Genomic DNA, 21653 nt, shown 5'->3' with positions numbered 1-21653 from the left:
TTTACATCTCAAGCTCCTTATTTTAGCTATACCTGCCAAGTTCCTTTTGCCATATAAGGTAATGTTCATAGGTCCTAGGGATTAGGACCTGGATATCTTTGGGGATCATTCTGTAGTCTTCCACAAAGGTAGTTTAGAACTTTTCATATCATTTTTATTGGTGCTAGACCTTAGACATACTAGACACATACTCTGAAACTGAGGTATCCCTCTAACTCCCATATCTCTTAAAAGCTAACAATATAGTAATTTATTGAGTGTGGAAAATATCACCATTTAATATTTAAATTAAATAAAAATAAATACCAATAAAAAATAAGTATCAGATTAAGGGATTTTAAAATACTATCAACTTGTTCATTACATGACAAAGTATAACAGACCTAAAAACAAGTTCCTTGGTTATTCTCTTCTACATGAAATTCACATGTATTTGAAACAGAAATGTAGGTTCCGAGAAAGAGAAGAACCGGTTAAATGAATACGCACCTGGAATAAAGATATAATATTGTCTGAAAGCAGTCATGCCCTACATACTAAAGGATATCTAAAATTATTAAGCCTGCTTAGAAGAGATAGGGTTAGAAACTTGGACTTCAGATACTGTAAATTCTTCCTCAGATCCAGTTTAATAAAGTAGTACAAGGTCAAGATGGGGAAAAATGCAAGGAAACAAGCCATATTGGGTGATGCTTTGGTTCTGGCAGGTTGGCCAAAATCCTTACCTAGACTGGAATAAATGTGACTGAGAATACGAGCTGGCTGTACTCTGATGGGGTACACATCAGCAATGGTCTCCACATCAATTCCATTGTCCTTCAAAATGGACTTGATCTCTTCTGTTTCTGCTAAAATGGAGACTACAGAAAGAAAGATGAGATCAACAGACAATTTTATTTCAATAGGAATATAGAAAGTCTCTCATGGCACATACTTTCTTTTGGAGGTTAAAAAAAAGGAAAGGGGAGGAAATTAACAGTTATTGAGGAAATAGATGAAGCACATATCATCCTAGATACATTAGCAATATTATTTAAATAGGAAATGGAAAAGATGACTAGAGTATTAGACTGTGTTTTTGGCTAAGTAACTAAGTGCTCTTAGAGAATGATACACATTATATTCAAATGGGAAAAATTCATCATGAGGGTTTTTTATAGCTTTAGTAAAAACTGATTTCCCACACTCTTTTGGATCAACATACTTAAGGTCAGGATTGCAAATGTGAGGGTAATAAAGAATGTCCTGATGACAGGAGTTTCCCTATAGCTAGACAATGAAAGAAAGCAATGTGAATTGGGGATAAAGATTTAAGTCATAAACATCCAGGAGGTATTATAGTTGTGGATTTGTGGGAGGAGGGGTTAGTAATGATAGGGATGACATTTCTCTAGACCCAGAACCTACCAAGTCTGGAAAGTTCCCTTTTCTTCCATTAACACTGATGTCCCTGAAGTAGTAAGCCTATCCACAAGGCAGGAAACCAGGCCAGCTCCCTGATTCTTCTTTTCACTTTCCCTCTATGGAACATATACCTAACTGGGACCAATGATGAAGTGACACCAGCTGGCTTGTAACATGCTCTTTCCTCCTGCTCCCTTACTGATAGATGTGTTCCATTTGGTTCACAAGGGGAAAGAATGTACCAATTGGTTAATTCCAGCTTTACAGTATTTTCTGTTGAGCTTTTGGGGCAAAAAACTGGCTAACAAAGTACTACTTTGCTTTCCTTTGCCATTATCCTTTGTGTATTTTTCTATCTTGGCAACCTCATGCTCATAGGTTGCTGAGGTATGGGCCAGGATATGTAGGATATGGTGATTAAAGAGTCCCTTGAACATAACATCATTTTGATCACTTCTAAATGGAAAACACAAAAATGAAAGAGGAACATGTACAGAGGAAGAATGATAACAGCCAATAACAGTCCAGGCAAACACATGTGGTCATACATTTGTTCATTAAAAAATATTTACTACTATGCTAGGTGCTAGAGATATAGAGATGAGTGTTCTCTCCCCCCGACAAAAACTCAACAGCATAAGAAGGTGGCACATACCTGAAATTATTGTAAAATAATCTGTTAGGTAAATAGAGATTTGCATGAAATATTATGAGAATACCCAGCAGTGATACCTGTCTATGCTGGGGTTGGGAAGAGTAGTGTGAGGAAAGGTATTGTGAAAGAGTTGATGCCTGAGTATGAAAGAATGAATAAGTAAGTCAGGAGAAAGAAGCAATTGGAAAAGGGATAGCTATTCTAGGTAGAGGGTCCAGAATAAATTTAAAGAATGGAAATGACAAAGAATGTGATTGTGTATATGGGGAAACAGGTACATTTCAATATTGCCACAGCATTTTTATGTCACTAAAAGAAATGAATGTGGAAAGGTAGACAGGGGGTCAATTGCCATAAAGAGCATATGCCACTTTAAGGAACTTGTATATTATTCTTGGGTAATGATTTCCAAACTATATCCTACAGAACTTTATGGTTCTGCATGGGCAATGCAGTTGGGAATAGGAATAGAGGGAACTCAAGGAAAGTCAAGTGAACAAATCTTTGGGACCCCAGGAGCATATTCAATCCAAACAACTGGTTTTTTTGTTCATTTTATGTTTTATAAATATTTAGAAAATTCTTACTTAGTTTTGCTTATATGCTAGGCACCTCTAGATGCTAAGAACACACAGAAATGATGAATCCTGTTGGAGGGTCAAATTGGAGTTAATCTGGTAGATGTGATGGTAAAAGGAAGGGAGAAATTATTATTCCAGACAGAAGAACAGCTTGGGCAAAGGCTCAAGGGAACAAAGAACAAGGCAGATCTAGGAATTACAAAAAGTTCTTCATAGAAGGAACATGGAGTACGGAGTGGAAGTGATGAGAACTGAAGCAGGAGACAAAATCAAAAGATTATAAAAGCCTTGTAAGTCATATTAAGGATGTTGGCAGTGAGAAGCCCCATTGTAGACTTGCAATCAGAGGAATAACATATTTATGCTGTAAGTTAAAAAAGAGTATGTTCAGGGGCTGGGGTATAGCTCACTGGTAGAGCACCTGCCTAGCATGTGTGAGGTCCTGAGTTTCATCCTTAGCACCATAAAAAGAGTATATTTTAACGACATTAAAGATTATACTGATGTTTCTACACCTGGGTTACAGAAGTTAATAAAGAGAGAGAAGAAACTGATGAGACTCTGCTGGGCCTAGAGTTAAGTTAGAGGAACCCATTAAAAAGGTTTTGCTGTAATGCAAGAGGGAGATGTTGATGATCTATATTAGGATCATGCTATTGGTACTGTAGAAAACTGGATGAATTTCAGAATGATTTAGGAAGGGAAAAAACCAGAACTTGTTAACGGATTGAAGGAAATGAGAGAGAGGGAGAAACTTGGATTGAGAAAGATTCCCTGGGTGTAACTGTGAGGATGGTATGTCATTTAATGGTATAGGTGCATAAGAGGAAAAGAAGGTATAGGTGATGCTGTACAAGGAGGGGCAGCTGATTGATTTTAGTCATGTGGAGTCTATACAGTATGGGAGACATCCAAGTAGGGATATGTTAAACAAAACTGCTACAGATTTAGTAGTAATTAGCATATAATTAAGTGATTGAGAAGTTTTATAGGTACTGGAACTAGAATTTTTAATATGTTTATAACTCAGCTCAGTGTTTTACATAGAATAGATGCCCACATATCTAAGCTGATTTAATTAGGACTAAAAATAAAGGTTAGGTGTATCCTCCAAGGAGATAATGGTCAGAAGCAAACTTATTATGAGGGAGGTAGTCCCAGCAAATTAACAAAGTATATTGTACACATAGAAAGACAAAAGTATGAGATTAAGTACGGAACCAAGAGGAAAACACGAAAAGAAAGGAGTACTAGCAGATAAAGCACAGAAAAAGTAGTTAGAGAGGAAGCAGAGAAGCAGAGATAACCAGGAGGCTGAAATGTTGTGACAATGTAAAGACTTTCCAGAAATAAAGAACATCAAATAATATTTTGAGTCCTCTGACATCACACATTATTAATTTATTTAGAATTAAGATTAACAGTAAATTTGGAACCAAACAGAACCAAGATCATTATATACTTTTTGAAATCTAACAAATGCAAGATGAAGAAAAAAGTCATAATTTACTGGCCCAAAGTTCTCTGTCCCTAGCCACACCTTGAATATAAAAGATTTTGCTGTTGGGAAATGGAATACACACCTTGAACCACAACATCTGGCTTTGGTACAGTAGAAAATCTACGATTCAGGGGATCAATTTCTCCAGGAGCTAAAAATCCCTAAAGAAAAATCAAAGATTATTAGGTCTCAAAACCAAAACCAAATATGCTAATTTTTAGGGAAAATAATATCAGAAAGAAAACAAATACACTTCATGTATGAATATGTTTGAACTCCCATAATTCACATCAATATTAATTTTATTTCAAGTTTATTTCTAGTGACTGCCACAAATCCTTTTCTTGGAATTAGGTGGGATATAAATTCTAAATAAATGCACAAGGACCTGGGTTCAATCCCTAGCACCACAAAAAAAAAAAAAAAAAAAAAAAAACTAAACTAACAGTTTCTGGTTACTCCTCGTCTTTCTCTTGATATGCAAATGATGACACATATTTAGATGATCAGACTACAATATTTATTATAAACATTTTAAGTCAATAGTCCTGCTGTTTTTGTACTTTGTTCCTGTGTCTTCTGTGCTTTCTTCCCCTTGGAAATATTTTTTTTTTCCAGTTTTGGGGATCAAACCCAGACCTATACCACTGACTCACATCCCCAGCCTTTTAAAAATTTTATTTTGAGACAGAGTTGCACTAAGTTGCTCAGGCTAGCCTCAAATTTGTGATCCTCCTGCTTCAGCGGCCCTAGTAGCTGGGATAACAGCTGTGTACCACTGTGCCTAACTATCAAAAATCTTTTGACTTAACTTGAGTTTCTGTCCTTTATGAAATGGGATGAACTCACTTATTTTATTTTTAAGCATACCACTTATCTCCTCCTGTTTTCATTACATATAACTTATTCTAGCTGAATGAGAAGTTTACCAGGTATGGAATACTTTAAACAAAGCACTCTTCCCATTATTTGCTCTATTCAGGTTCATGTCAACTATAGATAATCAAACAGCCATGGTCCCAGGAAGAAACAAAACAAATGAAAACAGCTTCAGAAAAGAAATTATCACATATAAATAGGTCAAAGAATGTGGCTCAGAAAGGACAGCTAATGCCCAAAGCAGATTCTCTAGGAACCTGTTCATATATCACATCCAAATAACCTACAATGGGGAAATAGATTCACCAGTAAATCTGGAAAACTCTGGAGAAACAAAACCCTTTGTGTTGGTTCAAAATGCCACAAAGAAGCTGGATTCAAAGGTAGAAGTGCTTCATTAAGGGCTGTCTCAACAGAATTTGATTTGAGGAACATTTTGTGAGTACCTGACCAAAAAACAAACAGAAAACCCAAAACAACCAAACAAAAAGTCCATAGTGTTCTTACCCAGTTGTCAGGGTGTCTAAAAGGATTAGTTAATTCAATTAAAGAATGAAACATTATGTTACTTGGAAAGATTAGCACTTAATCCATTATCAGTAATTACTATCTAAGGGCAATTGCATTCATCACCAGGCAAGGTACTGAGGAATTTTGAATGGGAAAACTTCTGATCTTGATTCTTTAGTATCCCCAAGTACAATGCCAAAGTAGGGAGCCCTGCATGGACTGAGGAAAATGGTTGCCAGGAAGTATGAGATTTTCATCAAGGGCTGACCATGCTTCCTACTCTGAGGACTTGGAGGAAAAGCTATAATTAAGGCAAAGTACAAAAGGCAAGACATCCTTCAGATTGAATGAGCCACTCACAAATCTGATTATTAAGGTGACCAAGGCAGAAAAAGGCATGGTAGCTTAAAGTTTCCCCTTACCTCTGCCATCAAACTTCCTAAAATGTACAGGGACTGGCCCCACATATGAGGCAATTTCCCCATGGGTACTCGGTCCACAGTGTGAGGATTTTGATATTCTTCATCGACCTAAATGAAAACATGAAGAAGTAATAGAAGGCTTAAGATATTAGACCATAAAAGATTGAGTCTAAATTGTGACTCTACACAGTGACTTGGGCAATCCACTAATAAGTGAAGCATTATAACAGTAGTCCAGGGCAGTACTTACTCCATAAATTGTAATATTCATACAAATCACCTGAGGATCTAATTAAAATGCAGACTTTGATTGAGTAGGTGTGGTGAAGGCATGACATCTATTTTCAAACAAACTTAGGTGATAGTACTGATATTGCTAGGAGCTTATCCTTCCCATCGCAACCAGAATGGAAGGTTGTAAATCTCTCACGTTTAGTGCTCTTTCACAAAGATGAAAAATGGTATACCTGACTGGTGTTTTGGGAAAATGAAAACAGGACATACTTTATTTTCCAAACCTGATCTACTTAAGCAATCCTGGATTATTGGTCTCAAAACAGAGAATATCAAAAACTGAGAGCTCACACAAAACATCACTCCAGTTCTACCTACTGATCTCTATGTCATTCTCAGCATCACAGTTTGGTCTCATCCTATGTTCCAGTACCATATTGCCATAATTGAGACTCCTTTAACAATTTATTTCTAAAGGAATATCATATTTCTGTTGTTCTATACCTAAAGACAAACTTATTGAACATCAAAACCGGAAGATAAGCAATTATGTGACCCAAATGAAGCAGTCCTATTAAATTATGCCTCCACTTCAATCAGTATTATAGCATTTTCCAACTTACCCTGTCAGGAGGAACACTATACAGCTCTGGCAGAAGTGGGACTCCATTTTTGCCCTTGATGAGGACTGCTTCAAGAGCCTCTCTATACTCTTGAACCTACGGAGAAAAGAAAGGCAGACGGTTTTTGTAAGGACCTAGAAGAGAGGGGTACTATGCAAAGAGAAAGGTACTATGCAAAGCTGCTTATTTAACCATGTAAAAGGGAGAGGAAAGGAGAATGGCAGTAAAAGCTTGTTATAGGTCAAATAAAGAGAAAAGAAAGGCAGACGGTTCTTGTAAGGACCTAGAAGAGAGGGGTATCATGCAAAGAGAAAGGTACTATGCAAAGCTGCTTATTTAACCACGTAAAAGGGAGAGGAAAGGAAAATGGCAGTAAAAGCTTGTTATAGGTCAAATATTATGTTAGGACTTTGTATACTTCAATGCATTTAATTTTAATAACAATTGTAGTGGGCATGTGTGATTGAAGACTTTTAAAAAATTTTTTAGTTGTAGATGGAAACAATACCTTTATTTTACTGATTTATTTATATGTGGTGCTGAGGATAGAACCCAGTGCCTCACAGGTGCTAGGCAAGTGCTCTACAACTGTTACAGCCCCAGTCCTGATTGAAGCCTTTTTACAGGGAAATGTAGGCTCAAAGAAGTTCTGAACTTGTGGAAGATCACAGAGCAAGGAAATGGTTGAGTCCAGCATTCAACCCAAGTCAGCCTGCCTCCAAAGTCCTACTTGATTCCATGTGTAGTACTTGATTTAGGATGTGTTGGACTTTAAAGCTGCATTTCACCCATCAAATTTGGTTTCTAGTATGGTTAGGATTACGTCCTTCGCTTAGTCATTTGTTGAAGCCTACCAATACATAAGATGTAAAAAAACAAACAAACAAAAAAAAAAAAAAAAAAAAAAAAAAAAAACAAAGGCTGGGGATGTACCTCAGTGATAGAGCACTTGCCTAGAATGCATAAGGCCCTGGGTTTGATCCCAGGTCCTGAAAAACAAAGTAAAAAATTCCTATAATTTATGATAGAAAAATGTGCAATCATTTCTGCTCTAATACTTGTTTTGAAAACACAAATTTGTTCTGATGTATTGAATAGATTAGGGAACAATATGAGTAGAACATAAATTTCACATTTGCTTATACATGGTTTCTTCCTGAGAATGTGTTTGGCTGCTTAACAATGCACAAAACACACATGAACACATCTCAGGAGGATAGTGAACTATACCCATTCAGACCTGCTATTATTACTTTCTATCCCATTTTAGATAACCCTTCTTTTACTACTTCACAGATTATAATCTGTAACCCTCTGGTGGTGACCCTGGCCACATGGCTATGTGCCTTCCCCACTCTTCCCTCTCCTCCTGTTTTTAAAATTTTCCTCTTTGTTCTATGTTCTTTTTTCTCTAATTTCTATCATTATTTTCTTTTATTGTTGCATCTCATTTATACAGAATGATAGGTTTCATTGTGGCATATTCACACATATACAAAACATAATTTAATCAATTTTACTCCCCAATACTGCTTCCACTCTCTTCTTCCTCCCCTCCAGATCTCCTCTCTCTACTGGTCATCCTTCTACTTTCATAGCATCCCCTTTCCCTTGATTTTCCACTTTAGTTCATTTGTGTTTTTATCTCCGAGCAGAACTGATTGTACCTTGAATTTACAACATGTCTTTATCTGTGAAATTCAAAGAACTCCAGGGATATCTTTTTAAAAAATATTATTGTAGCTGGGCATGATGGCACACACTTATAATCTCAGCAACTTGGGAGACTAAGGCAGGAGGATTGCATGTTTAGACCAGCCCTGGGCAAATTAGGGAGATTCTGTCTCAAAATAAAACTTTTTAAAAGGCTGGGGATGTAGTTCAGTGGTGGAACATGGGCATAGCAAGTGCAAAATCCTGGGTTCAATCCCGAGAGCTGCAAAACTATAATTTTAACTGTACACATTTATGGAATACAGTTTAGTAATTTGATTCACATATACAGTGTGTAAGGATCAAATTAGGATAGTTGACATTTTCATCTTCTTAAATATTTTTTTACAATTTATGAGGAGAGAAAGACTATTCTGATGTACAGAGGAACTAAAGAAGTCTATAACAATATTTGAGCTATTCAATGGTCAAAATTGAAGCCAAAAAACAGAATCTAGGTCTCCCATCTGTTAACATAGGACTCTCAGTTCCTAGTCTATAGGGGACAACTCTGTCTCTTTTCTAGTAGGAAGACTTCCATTTGAGCACAGAATTGGTATAACTATTAATTGAAAGAGCAAGATAGGACAAGATCAGTCTCCCGAAAAACTCTTTCCTCAACTCATTACCTGTTCAGTATTTCCACTGAAGATCCCATCAAGGATAAAATATGTCCAGAACAATGGCCATTCACACTCAATGTTTTCAAACAGCTTCAGCTCAGCTGGTTCATAGTACAAACGATTGGGATCCTGGTAAAAACACAATAAGCAGTCTGTTTTATCACTCAGAGCTTAGATGTACATCTTTAGTTCAGAGATATTATTATATGACCTTTCACTACTTAAAGCTTGTTTCAGAAAAGGCAGTCAGTATTTAGTACTGTATGAGGTGATTATAACTGATGGAACTGGGGTAATAAGGACATCACAGGAGGGTATATGAAGTAAGTTTAGCTTGCAATGAAGTCTAATTTGGTTTTATATTTACTAAGTTTGAGGTAGTGTAGGATGTTCAAATAGAAATGCTTACCAGGGCAGCTAGAGATGAGGGTTTGGGAATCATCCTCATAAAAGTGACACATGAATTACAAGTTATAGATGAACTTAGTGAATAAATACTATATAAAATGAGCAAACTCATAAATAGAATTCTGGTAAATCTTCAGAGTGAGGTGAGAGAAAGACAGAAGACTCAGGAGACTATAGTGTTGTGAAAATTAAAATAGGAAAAGAATTAAGAAAATGTAGGAGTAGGTAACAGTGATATAATATTGGAGAGTCAAGGAGAATAAGGATTGGCTATTGGATCAGTCATTTAGAAGCTTATGATGATGTTTCAGGGTGTAATTTTAGTATACTGTTGGGAGCAACAGTCAACTTCAATGCTAAGGAATAAAGTGAAAAAGAGAAAGTGTATCAGAAGAGTTTGAGCTTGATTTAAAAAATCACAATGGCCCTTGACCAGCTCACCTAAGCCTTAAACAATGTTTGCATTACCAATAAAAGTGTTCATTATTGACCATTAATTCTATTTAGCAGTCAAGTGTAGTAACACATATCTGTAACCCTAGATATTTGGGAGACGGAGGCAGGAAAATTGCAAGTTCCAGATCAACCTAGGCAAATTAGCTAGACTCTGTCTTAAATAAATAAATAAATAAATAAATAAATAAATAAGGCTGGAGATGTAGCCCAGTGGTAAAGCATCTCTGAGTTCAATCCCCAGGATCAAAAAAAATCCCTTTAATAGTATTTAATTTTCCCCATGGATATTTCCAAGAAAAATTTGTCTATTAGAACCAAAGGAACTTAATCTTTTCAAGATCAAGAACTGCTTAGAACTAACAAACTAAAAAAACTTTCAAAGGTTGTTATGATCTGGAATTGGTTTGAGTGTGTTCCCTAAGGGTCCCTGTGTTAAAATTTATTCTGCACTGTAAGTTATTAAGACGGCAGAAACTTATTCCAACTATGTTGTTTAGAAGTGAGGCCTGGGAGAGGGGATTGGGATTCAATAAGATCATTAGGGTGGAGCCCCCCATTACTGACTACTGGTGGCTGTATTAAAAGAGAGAATGACCAGAAGAGACACACAGACATGCTCATGCTCCCTGTCTCTTGCCACGTGATGCCCATCACTAGATATGGATCCTTGAACTTATACTTCCAGAACTGTGAGCCAAAATAAACAAGCCACCTTTCTACATAACACACCCATTTTGTGGTATTACATTATTGGCAACAGAAAATGTACTAAGACAAGGGACCAGAAAGATGTACTGATGGCAAGATTTTGCTCTTTGTAGATATTAAATATTTGGGGGGAGCTACTTTGCGACTATGCAAATTTTGTTTTTGCTTAAGCTTTTGCCCTGATTTTAGCATTCATCAGTAATTCTTTCCTGAAACTAACCAACTGCAAGAGTTTTCTTTCTTTTCATTTAGACCAGAATGGCCCCCAAACTGAGAATGTGGCAGTGAAGTCCAACAAATACAGTAAACATCAGTTATTGTTATCCTATTTAGTGATCTACATAAGTACCATCAATGAGATATGTATTATCTCTGAATAAGGCTGCAGATAACAGCGACCCTTCTACCATGTGTTCATTTTGCTGAAAAGAAACCTACCTCTTTAGGAGTTTTATATCCATCTCGTAGGAAACGACAGCAACCATAACGACCCTGGGGACACAAAGAAAAAATTTAGAAGCTTATACACAAATACATCAATAAAACAGAAATACATGCTTGGTAAAATCCATCCTGTGCAATTTCTCACCAATACAGACATAATAGCTAAAAACAAAAATAAAAACCTGAATCATCCCAGCAGCAGAAATTCATTTCAGCAATGTGATTACAACTGAGGGCAAAGTTATAGGTTCTTCCTTAGGTGAGCATTTCTAACAATATCCACCTTAGAGTAAGTCTGTGACAGCCTAATTACTAATCTGTGTGGTCCTGCTGATATCTCACAGAGCTTATAGAGACCACAGGCTTTAAAAAACATTTTTTTAAATTTGAGATGTTATCAATACATTACAGTGTCCCGATATACCCATCAATTACCAGGATCTTATAGTAACATCTTACATAACCATAGAACATTCATCAGAACTAAAACATTATCTTTGGTACAATACTATTAACCAAAATATGTAAGTTAAGTGGTTTTCATCAGTTTTTCCACTAATGCTCTTTTTTGTGTTCCAGGACCCAATTTAGAATCCCACACTGCATTTAATTGTCCTGTGTCCTTAGTATCTTCAAATCTGTGACAGTTCCTCAGTCTTTCCTTGTTTTTAATGACCCTGATACTTTTGAAGAGTGTTCATGAGTTATCTTGTATAATGTCCCATATTTAGTTTAGTTTGGTTTTTTTCTCATAATGCAATTGAGGTTATGTATTACTGGAAGATACCAAACAAGTTATGTGCCCTTCTCAGTGCTTCATATAAGGGGATATATGATTTCCACATGTCCTATTAGTGGTGAAGTTCCCCCTGATCATTTGGCTAAAGTGGTATCTGCTGGATTTCTTCACTGTAATTTTTCCATTGTAAATATTTGATATTAGATATTTGGGGGAGATACTTTGAGACTATGCAAATATTCTCTTTCTCCTTAAACTTTCATCCACAGATTTTAGCATCCATCAGTGGGTCTCTCCTGAAGCAGTTATTATTTTAGTGTTTACCTAATGGTAATTTTATAATTCCTTCATTTCTTCAACATGTTTTTGTGTATATAGTTAACATTCATTTAATATTTGATAATGAACTATCCTCAGTTCCTTAACATTACACATAAGCTATGACCCCTTTGGCATTAATACTACTTAAAAAATAATTTTAAAAATTTTATTGGAGCATATTGATTATACAGAATAGCAGGTTTCATTGTGGCACATTTGTACATGCATATAACATTATTAATAACATTCTCCAATACATCCCCTACCCTCTCCCTTGGTCCCCCTGGTCCCCTACCTGTACACTAATGGTTTCCCATAGAGTCATATTTCTACTAGCACAGTATCATAGAGAACCATTCCATCACCTTAAAAATAATCCAGAGATCCTCCCCCACCTTTCTTTTTCTTTTCCCTCTGTAGCTTCCACTTATCAAAGAAAACATATGACAGGAGGGTTATCTCATGAAAATCAAAGGGAGAACAGTAGAGCAGAGTAAAGGGACCACAGAGGAAAAAGGGAAATACAACAGTATGATATTGGCTGCTATGGTTTGGATGTGATGTGTCCCCCAAAAGCTCGTGTGAAACAAGGCAAGAAGGTTTAGAGGAGAAATGATTGGATTATGGGAGCCTTAACCCAATCTGTGAATTGATTAACTGAGTGTTAACTGAAGGTGGGTAAAGTGGCCTGGAGGAGATGGGCATTGGGGGCGGGGCTTTGGGGTATATATTTTGTGTCTGGCAAGTGGAGTCTCTCTGCTTTCTGATCATCATGTGATCTGCTTCCCTCTGCCACACTCCTCTGTCACTATATTCAGCCTCATCTGAAGCCCCAGGGAATGGAGCCAACTCCCTATGTATTGAGACCTCTGAAACCATGAGCCCCCAAATAAAATTTTCCTCCCCTACAGTTGTTCTGGTCAGGGTCTTTTAGTCACAGCAGTGAAAAAGCTGACTTAAACACTGACCAAATTATATTGTTATATTATGTGCGTGTACAATTATGTAACAACAAATCCACCATTATGTATAATTATAAGGCATCAATTTAAAAAAACCTTATTGTTAAAATTTTTAAAAAAATATTCCAGAGCTGCATTGCTATAGCAACCTCTCCCTTCAACTTCTGGCAACCACTAATCTTTTTTTTTTTCTGTTCATTTTTTCTTTTCTAGCTTACCATGTAAATTGAATCATACAACACATAGTCTTTGGGGTCTAGTCTTCTTTCTTTCCCTTAGTAAAATGCACTTAAGAATCATCCATATTGTCATATAGATCAGTAGCTTATTTCTTTTTATTGTTGAGTAGTATTCCACTGGGAGGTAGTACAATTTGTTTATCTATTCTTGTGTTGAAGATTGTTTTTAGTTCTTTTTTGCAATTATCAATAAAGCTGTTAAAAACATTTGTGTGCAGATTTTTTGTTTGAGGAAAAAATTTTCATTTCTTTAGGGTAGCTATCTAGGAATGAAGTTGTTGGATCACATGGTGTACATGTTTAAATTTGTAAGAAACTGCCAAACTGTTTTCCAAAGTGGATGGACCATTCTGTATTCCCACTAGCAATAACTACAGAAACTAAAAAGCTTTTTAAAGAAGAGGACAACTCAGAAAAATGAAAGGTTCCTTAAAATCACTGACACAGGTCATGTTCAAGGCCTCCAAAGGCACTAATTTCCCCTCAAAGTCACAGCCTCAAAGAGAAGAAAGGCAAATGTGGACATACCTGAAGCTTGGTGACTATCTCCTGTTTTGTGAGCTCCACCAACTGGCTGTCCTCGACAGCAAAGGCTGGGAAAGAAATCACTGACAACAGACTAGCATCAACCTCTTTGGATGTTGAAGCCCGGGGCAGTAGTGAATTAAGGATAGACTAAGAGGAAGAAATTCAAATATGGTACATTAGTAAATACCTTGGCATTATAAAACAGTTTTAGTTTCAAAAGATTCATGTGGAAGATCTTTCAGAAGAAAACATCAACCTCAACATTATTCAATAGAGAGAACTTAGAAATCTAGCTACTTTGGTTAAGTCATCCCTTGTCTTAATCCTGTTCTTAATAAATCCCCATTCTGATTCTTAAGCACTGCTCATGCATAGAGATTACTCTATTATCCCACCCATGGTCCTATTGCTCCATTAGCAGCTACTTAAGGATAAAGTTAAGGTAAAATGTAGCTGCTGAGGAGCAAGATAAGGAAGGATCAGCTCTTATGCATCTGATACGTTTTTTTTCCCCACGGAAAAGTTTTGTTTTTAAAATGAGAAGGCAAGTTTATATTCATTAGAACACATGGGCATCTAATCAGAGTTTGGAGAAAAGGAAAAAATTCATCATGCCAAAGAAAAGAAAACCTTAATCTTTCTTTATGTTTATCTATTTGTTTGAGATGGGGTCTCACAATGTCACCCAGGTTCGTCTCAAACTCATAAGCTCAAATGATCCTCCCATTTCAGCCTCCCAAGTATCTGGGACTATAGGCATGTGCCATCACACCCAGCTAAACCTTAATCTTTCAAAACCAAGAGTAATCCTAAATAAAACTGAAGATACATGTTTACAATGTTAACATTCTGATCTCCAAATTATCTAACCCTGGAGGTAACCCAGGATAAAAGACTGTTTCAGAGACACTGTGAAAAATACTCAAAAACTATTATCTTTTGTTCTCTTTATATATTTAGAAAGGGAGATTTTTCAGGAATGTTATAGCACCTTGATAAGATAGCAGTGGATAATTTTGTATACCAAGGTGGGATCCTTTCAAAACCTTTCATAACAGAACACAATTATTACATATTTTATAAACAATGATATATCTGGCTTATCTCAGTATAGGATGCTTGATAAAGACATTTCTTGACACATGGTAATAAATCAGATGAGGTACTATCCTTCAGTTCTCCTTAATCTATAGCTCATGTTAAATCTGAGTATGGGCAAGAATAAAATTTTCTATAACACTGTTCATTATTCTCTTACCTGGCAGTGTTGTACTTCATCAGCCAGGACATGGATAACAGATTGGGGCCCACCTTTTACACCAAATAGGTCCAGTTCATCTAGTGCTTCCAGGGCTGCCTGTGAAAAGCAATGGAAGAAAGGACAACTTCAGGTTAGAAAGATAAATATTTCTGGGCTAGAGATATAGCTCAGCGGTACAGCACTTGCCTAGCATGTGCAAAGCCCTGGGTTTAATTCCTAGTACCACTACTACCAAAAACAAACAAACAAATAAAACCCCAAAGGTATATATTTATATTCCCTGTATCCTAGTATCTTATCAATGCATATGATGTCACTTATAAGTATGTTCAATAAAGCAAAAAATACAATAATATTTATTTTCAGGGGCTTCTGAGTTTTTCTTTGTCTCCCACATGGTCTCAGAGAAAGTTACGATGGAGTCTATAGCACTATCGAGTCAAACATTACACTTCACAATAACTTGACATCATTATGTACAACTATAATGCACAAATAAAAAATGTAAAAAAATAATTTGAACATGGAACACGAATGTACAGTATATCATTTTTTTTGCAAGGAAGCTCCAAGTATGATACCAGCACATAAGAAATGCTACAAGTTGTGTGGTGTAAGATAACGTAACAACTACATGTACGGCCATACAGCTGAGAAGTGACTTCCTTAAAACATACTATAGGTGACTTTAAAATAAACATTCTTAGTCACCAAGCAAAGGAGGAATTCCCATGGTTTTAATTACACATACACACACAAACACACACAAAATTTTATGGACTATAGTCACCCTAATGAGCAACAGACCTCAAAACTTATTTCTCCTGTTTATCTGAAACTTTCTACTCCTTGATAAACAATTCTGCTCCAGTCTTTGATGATCATCATTTGATTCTCTACTTCTTAATTTGACTTTTTTTTCTTTTTCCTTTTGGTACTGGGGAGTGAACCCAGGAACGTTTCACAACCAAACTACATTCCTTTTTTTGTTTTTTGAGACAGTGTCTTGCTAAATTGCTCAGGTTGGCCTTAAACTTGAGATTCTTCTGCCTTAGCCTCCCAAGTTGCTGGGATTACAGGTGTGTGCCACAATACCTGGCTTTGAGTTTGACTTTTTAGGATTCCACACAAATGTGAGATTATCATTTAAAAACAATGTATTAATTTCTTGCTTTTCTAAATATGTTTTCAGATGGATCATAAAGTAAAACATACTCCTTATAGACTATATTGAAAACGGTAAAGTATAAAGAGGGGGAAGTCACCCAAAACAGCCATTGTTAAGATTTTTTAAATGTGTCCTAATAGTTTTTTCTATGTATATTTATATATATTTGAGATTACATTTTGTATCTTACTTTTTACAATTCATATCGAGCTTAATTGTTTTTCCAAGTTATGAAAAAACTATTTTGCCAGCTATTCATCTGACAGAGGATTACTATTCAGAATATATGAAGAACTCAAAAAATTTTAACAAAAGAACAAATAATCTAATCAATAAATGAGCAAAAGATCTGAATGGACGTTTCTCAAAAGAAGTACAAATGACCAACTAGTATATGAAAAAATCTTCAACATCAAAGAAATGCAAATAAAAAATTCCCTGAACTACCCTAGTCAGACTAGCTGATATTTAAAAAAAAATGAAAAATAACAAATGCTGAGGAGGATATGGAAAAAAGGAATGCTTATATACTGGTGGTGGAAATGTAAATTAGTATGGTCACTATGGAAACCAGTATGGCGGTCCCTCAAAAAACCTAAAAATACAATTACTGTATGATCCAGCTGTAGCACTCCTGGGTATATACCCAAAGAAAAAGAAGTCAGCATACAAAAGACAGACATACACATATATCTATCTTTACTGCAGCACCATTTGCAATAGCTAAGTTATGGAATCAGCCAAAGTACTGGTCAACAGATAAATCAATGATAAAATATATTATAAATACACAAGAGGATATATCCACATTCCATAAAGATGTGTTTATTACTTCAGTAATAAGAAGAATGAAATCATGATATTTGCATAAAAATGGATGTAATTGGAGGTCATGATGTTAAGCAAAATATGCCAGACTTGCAAGATGAGTATTTTCTCTCATGTGGAAACTGAAAAAAAAAAAAACCCAAATAAACAAACAAAAGGTGACCTGAAACTAGAAGAGTGACTATTAGAGAATGGTAAGTGAACCAGAGGAAAAGGGGAGAGAGAGAATGTCAAAGGAAGGTAATAGGGAGGAGGGATATAATCATAGCACAATATATGAATGTATGGCATGCCATAGTTAAACCCATTATTTTGCACAGTGAACATGCATTAATAATTACAATTTTAAAAAGAAGGTATGCGAAGGCTTACAAAGTTGTTTAGGCTGTCAGATCCTGAAGGCAGGTACTTAAACTAGGTTATATTATTTCAGTATTTCTGGTCAACAGTCAAACCTATAATTAAAGTTATTACTTTCATAAATAATAAAACTGAGTGAGCTGGGCCTGGTGGTGCACACCTGTAATTCCAACAACACTGGAGGCTGAGGCAGGAGGACTGCAAGTTTGAGGCCAGTCATAGCAACTTAGTGAGGCCTTAAGCAACTTAGTGAGACTTCTAAAAGTAAAAGAAATAAAAAGAGCTGGGATGTAGCTCAGTGGTAAAGTGCCCCTGGTTTTAATTGCCAATGCCTAAAGAAAAAAATAAAAATAAATAAAACAACTGGGTGATTGATGAAAACTGACAAGAGTTAGTGATTTACTTTTCCATATAGGCTGTATCTCCTGACAAAGTGATATTTGCCAGTTTTAAGGAAAAATGGCTGGCCAATTCACACTCTTTTTGTAAACTTAAATTCAAACTACCAGTCATGATGCCAAGTAAATGGCTTGAGTTTCATTTCCTATATAACCAGGTTTTCCAGCTGTCATTTTAGATACAATTTAACATGGTAAATTAAATTATATGTTGCTAAATCAACTAGTCAATTCAATGAAAACCAAACTTGTAAAAATGGCATAAAAACTATTTTGGCATAATATCCTTAAATGAGTCTGTAATAAAGTACATTTGGCCATTTACCAATTGTTGGAAATTTAGGTTGTCTTTAATTTGGTGCTTTGATAAACATCTCAGTCTAAATTATAAATCCACTGAAGTCAAGGTTGCGTTTTTACTAATATCTAGAGTACATAGCATGGCATGTAGTAGGCTTGGGGTTGAGCTACCAATTCTGTGCTTTCATTTTGAGTTGTTTTGTAAGCATAAATTTCCTGAAGTAGAATCATTGGGTCATGATCAATTGGGTATGATCAATTTTTGAGACAATGCTAATTTGTTTTTGGTGTATATCATACCAATATAACTATCACTAGCAGTATATCAGGAAGGTATTTGACAATACCTTCCTTCCCGCAAACTAAGTATCTCAATATTTTTCCTGCTTTGATAAAAAAGGTTTATTTGTTGCATTCACTTGCATTAAATTGCTAACAAGGCTGGGTATAATATCCTCAATTATGAGGCAGACTTGATCTAGTCTTAGAGGTAAAAGGTAATTATAAAAAAGCTTCCCCAGGGCTGGGGATGTGGCTCAGTGATAAATTGTTACCTGGCATGTATGAGGCCCTAGGTTCAAATATCCAGCACCAATTTTTTTTTTAATTTAAAAAGCTTCCTTAAAGAAATGACACACAAAATAAATGAAACCTAAAGGGTAAGTGGAAGTAGACCAGGCACAAAATACTCATTAATAACAAAGGGGAAAATAGCAAATTTATAGCAGAGGCATCTGGCAGAAACCACTTTAATGAAGTGACTAAATATAACATTAGTAGTAATGGGACAAACTCACATCATGTGCTCCCTGATGATATAGGATCACCTCTGTGGTATTCTTGCCAAAAACAATATGAATCTAATCATAAGGGAATAGCATACCAAATCAAATTAAGGGACATTCTATAAATACTTATCTGAGGCTAGCTAATACAAGTGAGGGGGTGCTGAGTGGTAGAGTATATACTTAGCATGTATACCGTCCTGGATTCTATTCCCAGGATCAAACTAGGCCAAACAAAACAAAATATCAAAACAAACAAAAAACTAGCTTATATTCTTCAAAACTGCCAGGGTCATGAAAGATAAGTAAAGACTGAAGTAGTGTTTCAGAGTGAAGGAGCCTAAAGAAATGTTATAAGTAAATGTAACATGTTATTCTAGATTGGATCCTACATCACAAAGATTTTTTGCCATAAATGACATTAGTGGAACAATTAATAAAATTTGAACGAGATGTGTGGATTAGGTGGTAGTATAATGCCAGTGTTCATTTCCTGATTTTGATGATGGTACCATAGTTATGAAAGAGTCTTTGAGGAAATTCACAATGAAGTAGTTAAGGAGTAGTGGGGATTAATTTCTGTAGTGTACTCTCAAATTGTGTGTGTGCGTGCATGTGTGCTTAAACAGCTAGAGAAAAATATAAAGTAAATGTCATCAAGTGAGGAACTTAGATGAGATATATATGAGAATTATTTGTACCATTCTTACAACTTTTCTCTAGCCTGAAATGATTTCAAAATAGAAAGAAAAAGTAGTTTTAGTGGTTAAAACTTTTGGGATCAAACATCCAAAAATAAAGGTTTGAAGAAAATGGCCATATATGGTATATAATGGCATACACATATCCTTCATATATGGATGGGAAAAAGGTAATCAGTGAAAAAATTTTGGAGGGCAATTTTAAAGTGTATATCCCTTAACTCAGTGTTTCTTAGTTTTAAAAAATCTATTCTATAAAAATTATTTGTGCAAGTTCATCAGGATGTATGTACAAGAATCCTAATTAAAACATATTTGAAACTATAAAAAGTGGACACAATTTTATTAATATAGCAATTATTTAATACTACAAAATAACCAAAAAGAAAAAATTAATCATAAAGGAAATGACATAGTAGGGTGCTTAGTTATGCTCTTCAGTGACATATGAGATTTACTGAATGAAAAAACCAGGTTACACAGAAGTAGATATAGTATAACCTCATTTTTAAAAAGTAAATTTAATATCTGTACCATTTTGGTCATTTTTAGATACATTTTAAAAAGCTTACCCAGTAGATAAATGTTTCATAGGTACAAAGTTCCATATATATTTATTAATTCTACTGCATTGGTTATATAATTCAAATTTTCTATGATCTCAGTTTTTGTTTACTGCAGTTATCATGGCCTGACAATGTGTTTTGTTCAATTATTACCATATAATTGTTTGTTTCCCTTGCATATCTAATACATTTACTCTGTATTAATTGGAACTACATTTCAGACTAGACTTCCTCATTATAGGTTGTGCCTCTTAAAAGTCTGTCATGATCCTCTTTGTGTTCTATATCCAATGTAATATTTTTGCTTTGAAATCCACTTCATTTGATATTCATATATCGTCACCCCTGCTATTTTCCTTCCTTCCTTCCTTCCTTCCTTCCTTCCTTCCTTCCTTCCTTTCTTCCTTCCTTCCTTCCTTCTTTCCTTCCTTCCTTTCTTCCTTCTTTCCTTCCTTCCTTTCTTCCTTTCTTTCTTTCATTTTGGTACTGGGGATTGAACCCAGTGATGCTTTACAACAATGCTACATCCCAGCCCTTTTTAAATCTTGAGATAGGGTTCTTACTAAGTTGGTTAGGGTCTCACTAAATTTCTGAGGCCGGCCTCCAATTTGTGATCCTCCTGCCTCAGACTCCTGATTACAGGCATGTACCATTATGCCCAGCTTCCCTGATCTTTTCATGTTTGTCAGACTTTGCTTATCCTTTTGTCTTTAATCTTTCTGAATCATTTTGTTATTTAGGCAGTATGGACTGAATTTCCTTTTTTCTTTTTTAAAATCAATCTGTGGGGCCTGAGACTGTGGCTCAGGGGTAGAGCACTTGCCTAGCACATGTAAGGCACAGGGTTTGATCCTCAGCAACACATTAAAAAAATAAATAAAGGTATTGGGTCCTACAACTAAAAAATATATAAAATTTTTTTGAAAATCTGTCTTTCCCTCTTAGTAGGAAGAATTAAATTGTGCATATTTATCATGATGGATATATTTAATCCTATTCCTGCTATTATATTTTATGAATTCTTGCTCATTTCGGACAAAATAAAAGCTGATAGGATGAAAAGATAGAGCTAAATAGAAGGTGGTGGTGGTGGTGGTGATGATGATGATGATGATACAGGGGACAGAGGAGAGTAAGGGAATAAAGGATTGAGAGGTGGTTCTCTGATATCAAGCTTGGCCAACTGTTCTATGGAAGGACAAAAAGTTTCTCTTTGTTTTTGTAATGGTAGAGATAATGTGTTTAAAGTGCGTTCTTGGAAATCCTTGTGAGACATTTAAGTAGAGACATACCACAAAAGCAGTTGGATATCAAATCTGGAGCATCTATGTGTTTT

The 21653-nt window shown here is 35.6% G+C and overlaps 1 protein-coding gene across 3 annotated transcripts in view; it reads right to left on the bottom strand.

Annotated features, from left to right (window-relative positions):
• Nucleotides 1–21653, bottom strand: part of PHKA1 (phosphorylase kinase regulatory subunit alpha 1) — a 103295-nt gene that overhangs the window by 53010 nt on the left and 28632 nt on the right. For all 3 annotated transcript variants that reach the window (XM_079123711.1, XM_079123712.1, XM_079123713.1), the window contains exons 7-14: nt 15209–15307; nt 13951–14097; nt 11156–11209; nt 9152–9274; nt 6810–6905; nt 5953–6060; nt 4224–4302; nt 726–860 (exon numbers count right to left, since the gene is read on the bottom strand). In XM_079123711.1, coding sequence (XP_078979837.1) covers nt 726–860; nt 4224–4302; nt 5953–6060; nt 6810–6905; nt 9152–9274; nt 11156–11209; nt 13951–14097; nt 15209–15307 — 841 coding nt within the window. The remainder of the gene's footprint in view (nt 1–725; nt 861–4223; nt 4303–5952; nt 6061–6809; nt 6906–9151; nt 9275–11155; nt 11210–13950; nt 14098–15208; nt 15308–21653) is intronic.

This window comes from Sciurus vulgaris, assembly GCF_902686455.1.
Source record: "Sciurus vulgaris genome assembly, chromosome: X".
Taxonomy (NCBI): domain Eukaryota; kingdom Metazoa; phylum Chordata; class Mammalia; order Rodentia; family Sciuridae; genus Sciurus; species Sciurus vulgaris.
This window is presented reverse-complemented; position numbering and strand designations above follow the sequence as displayed.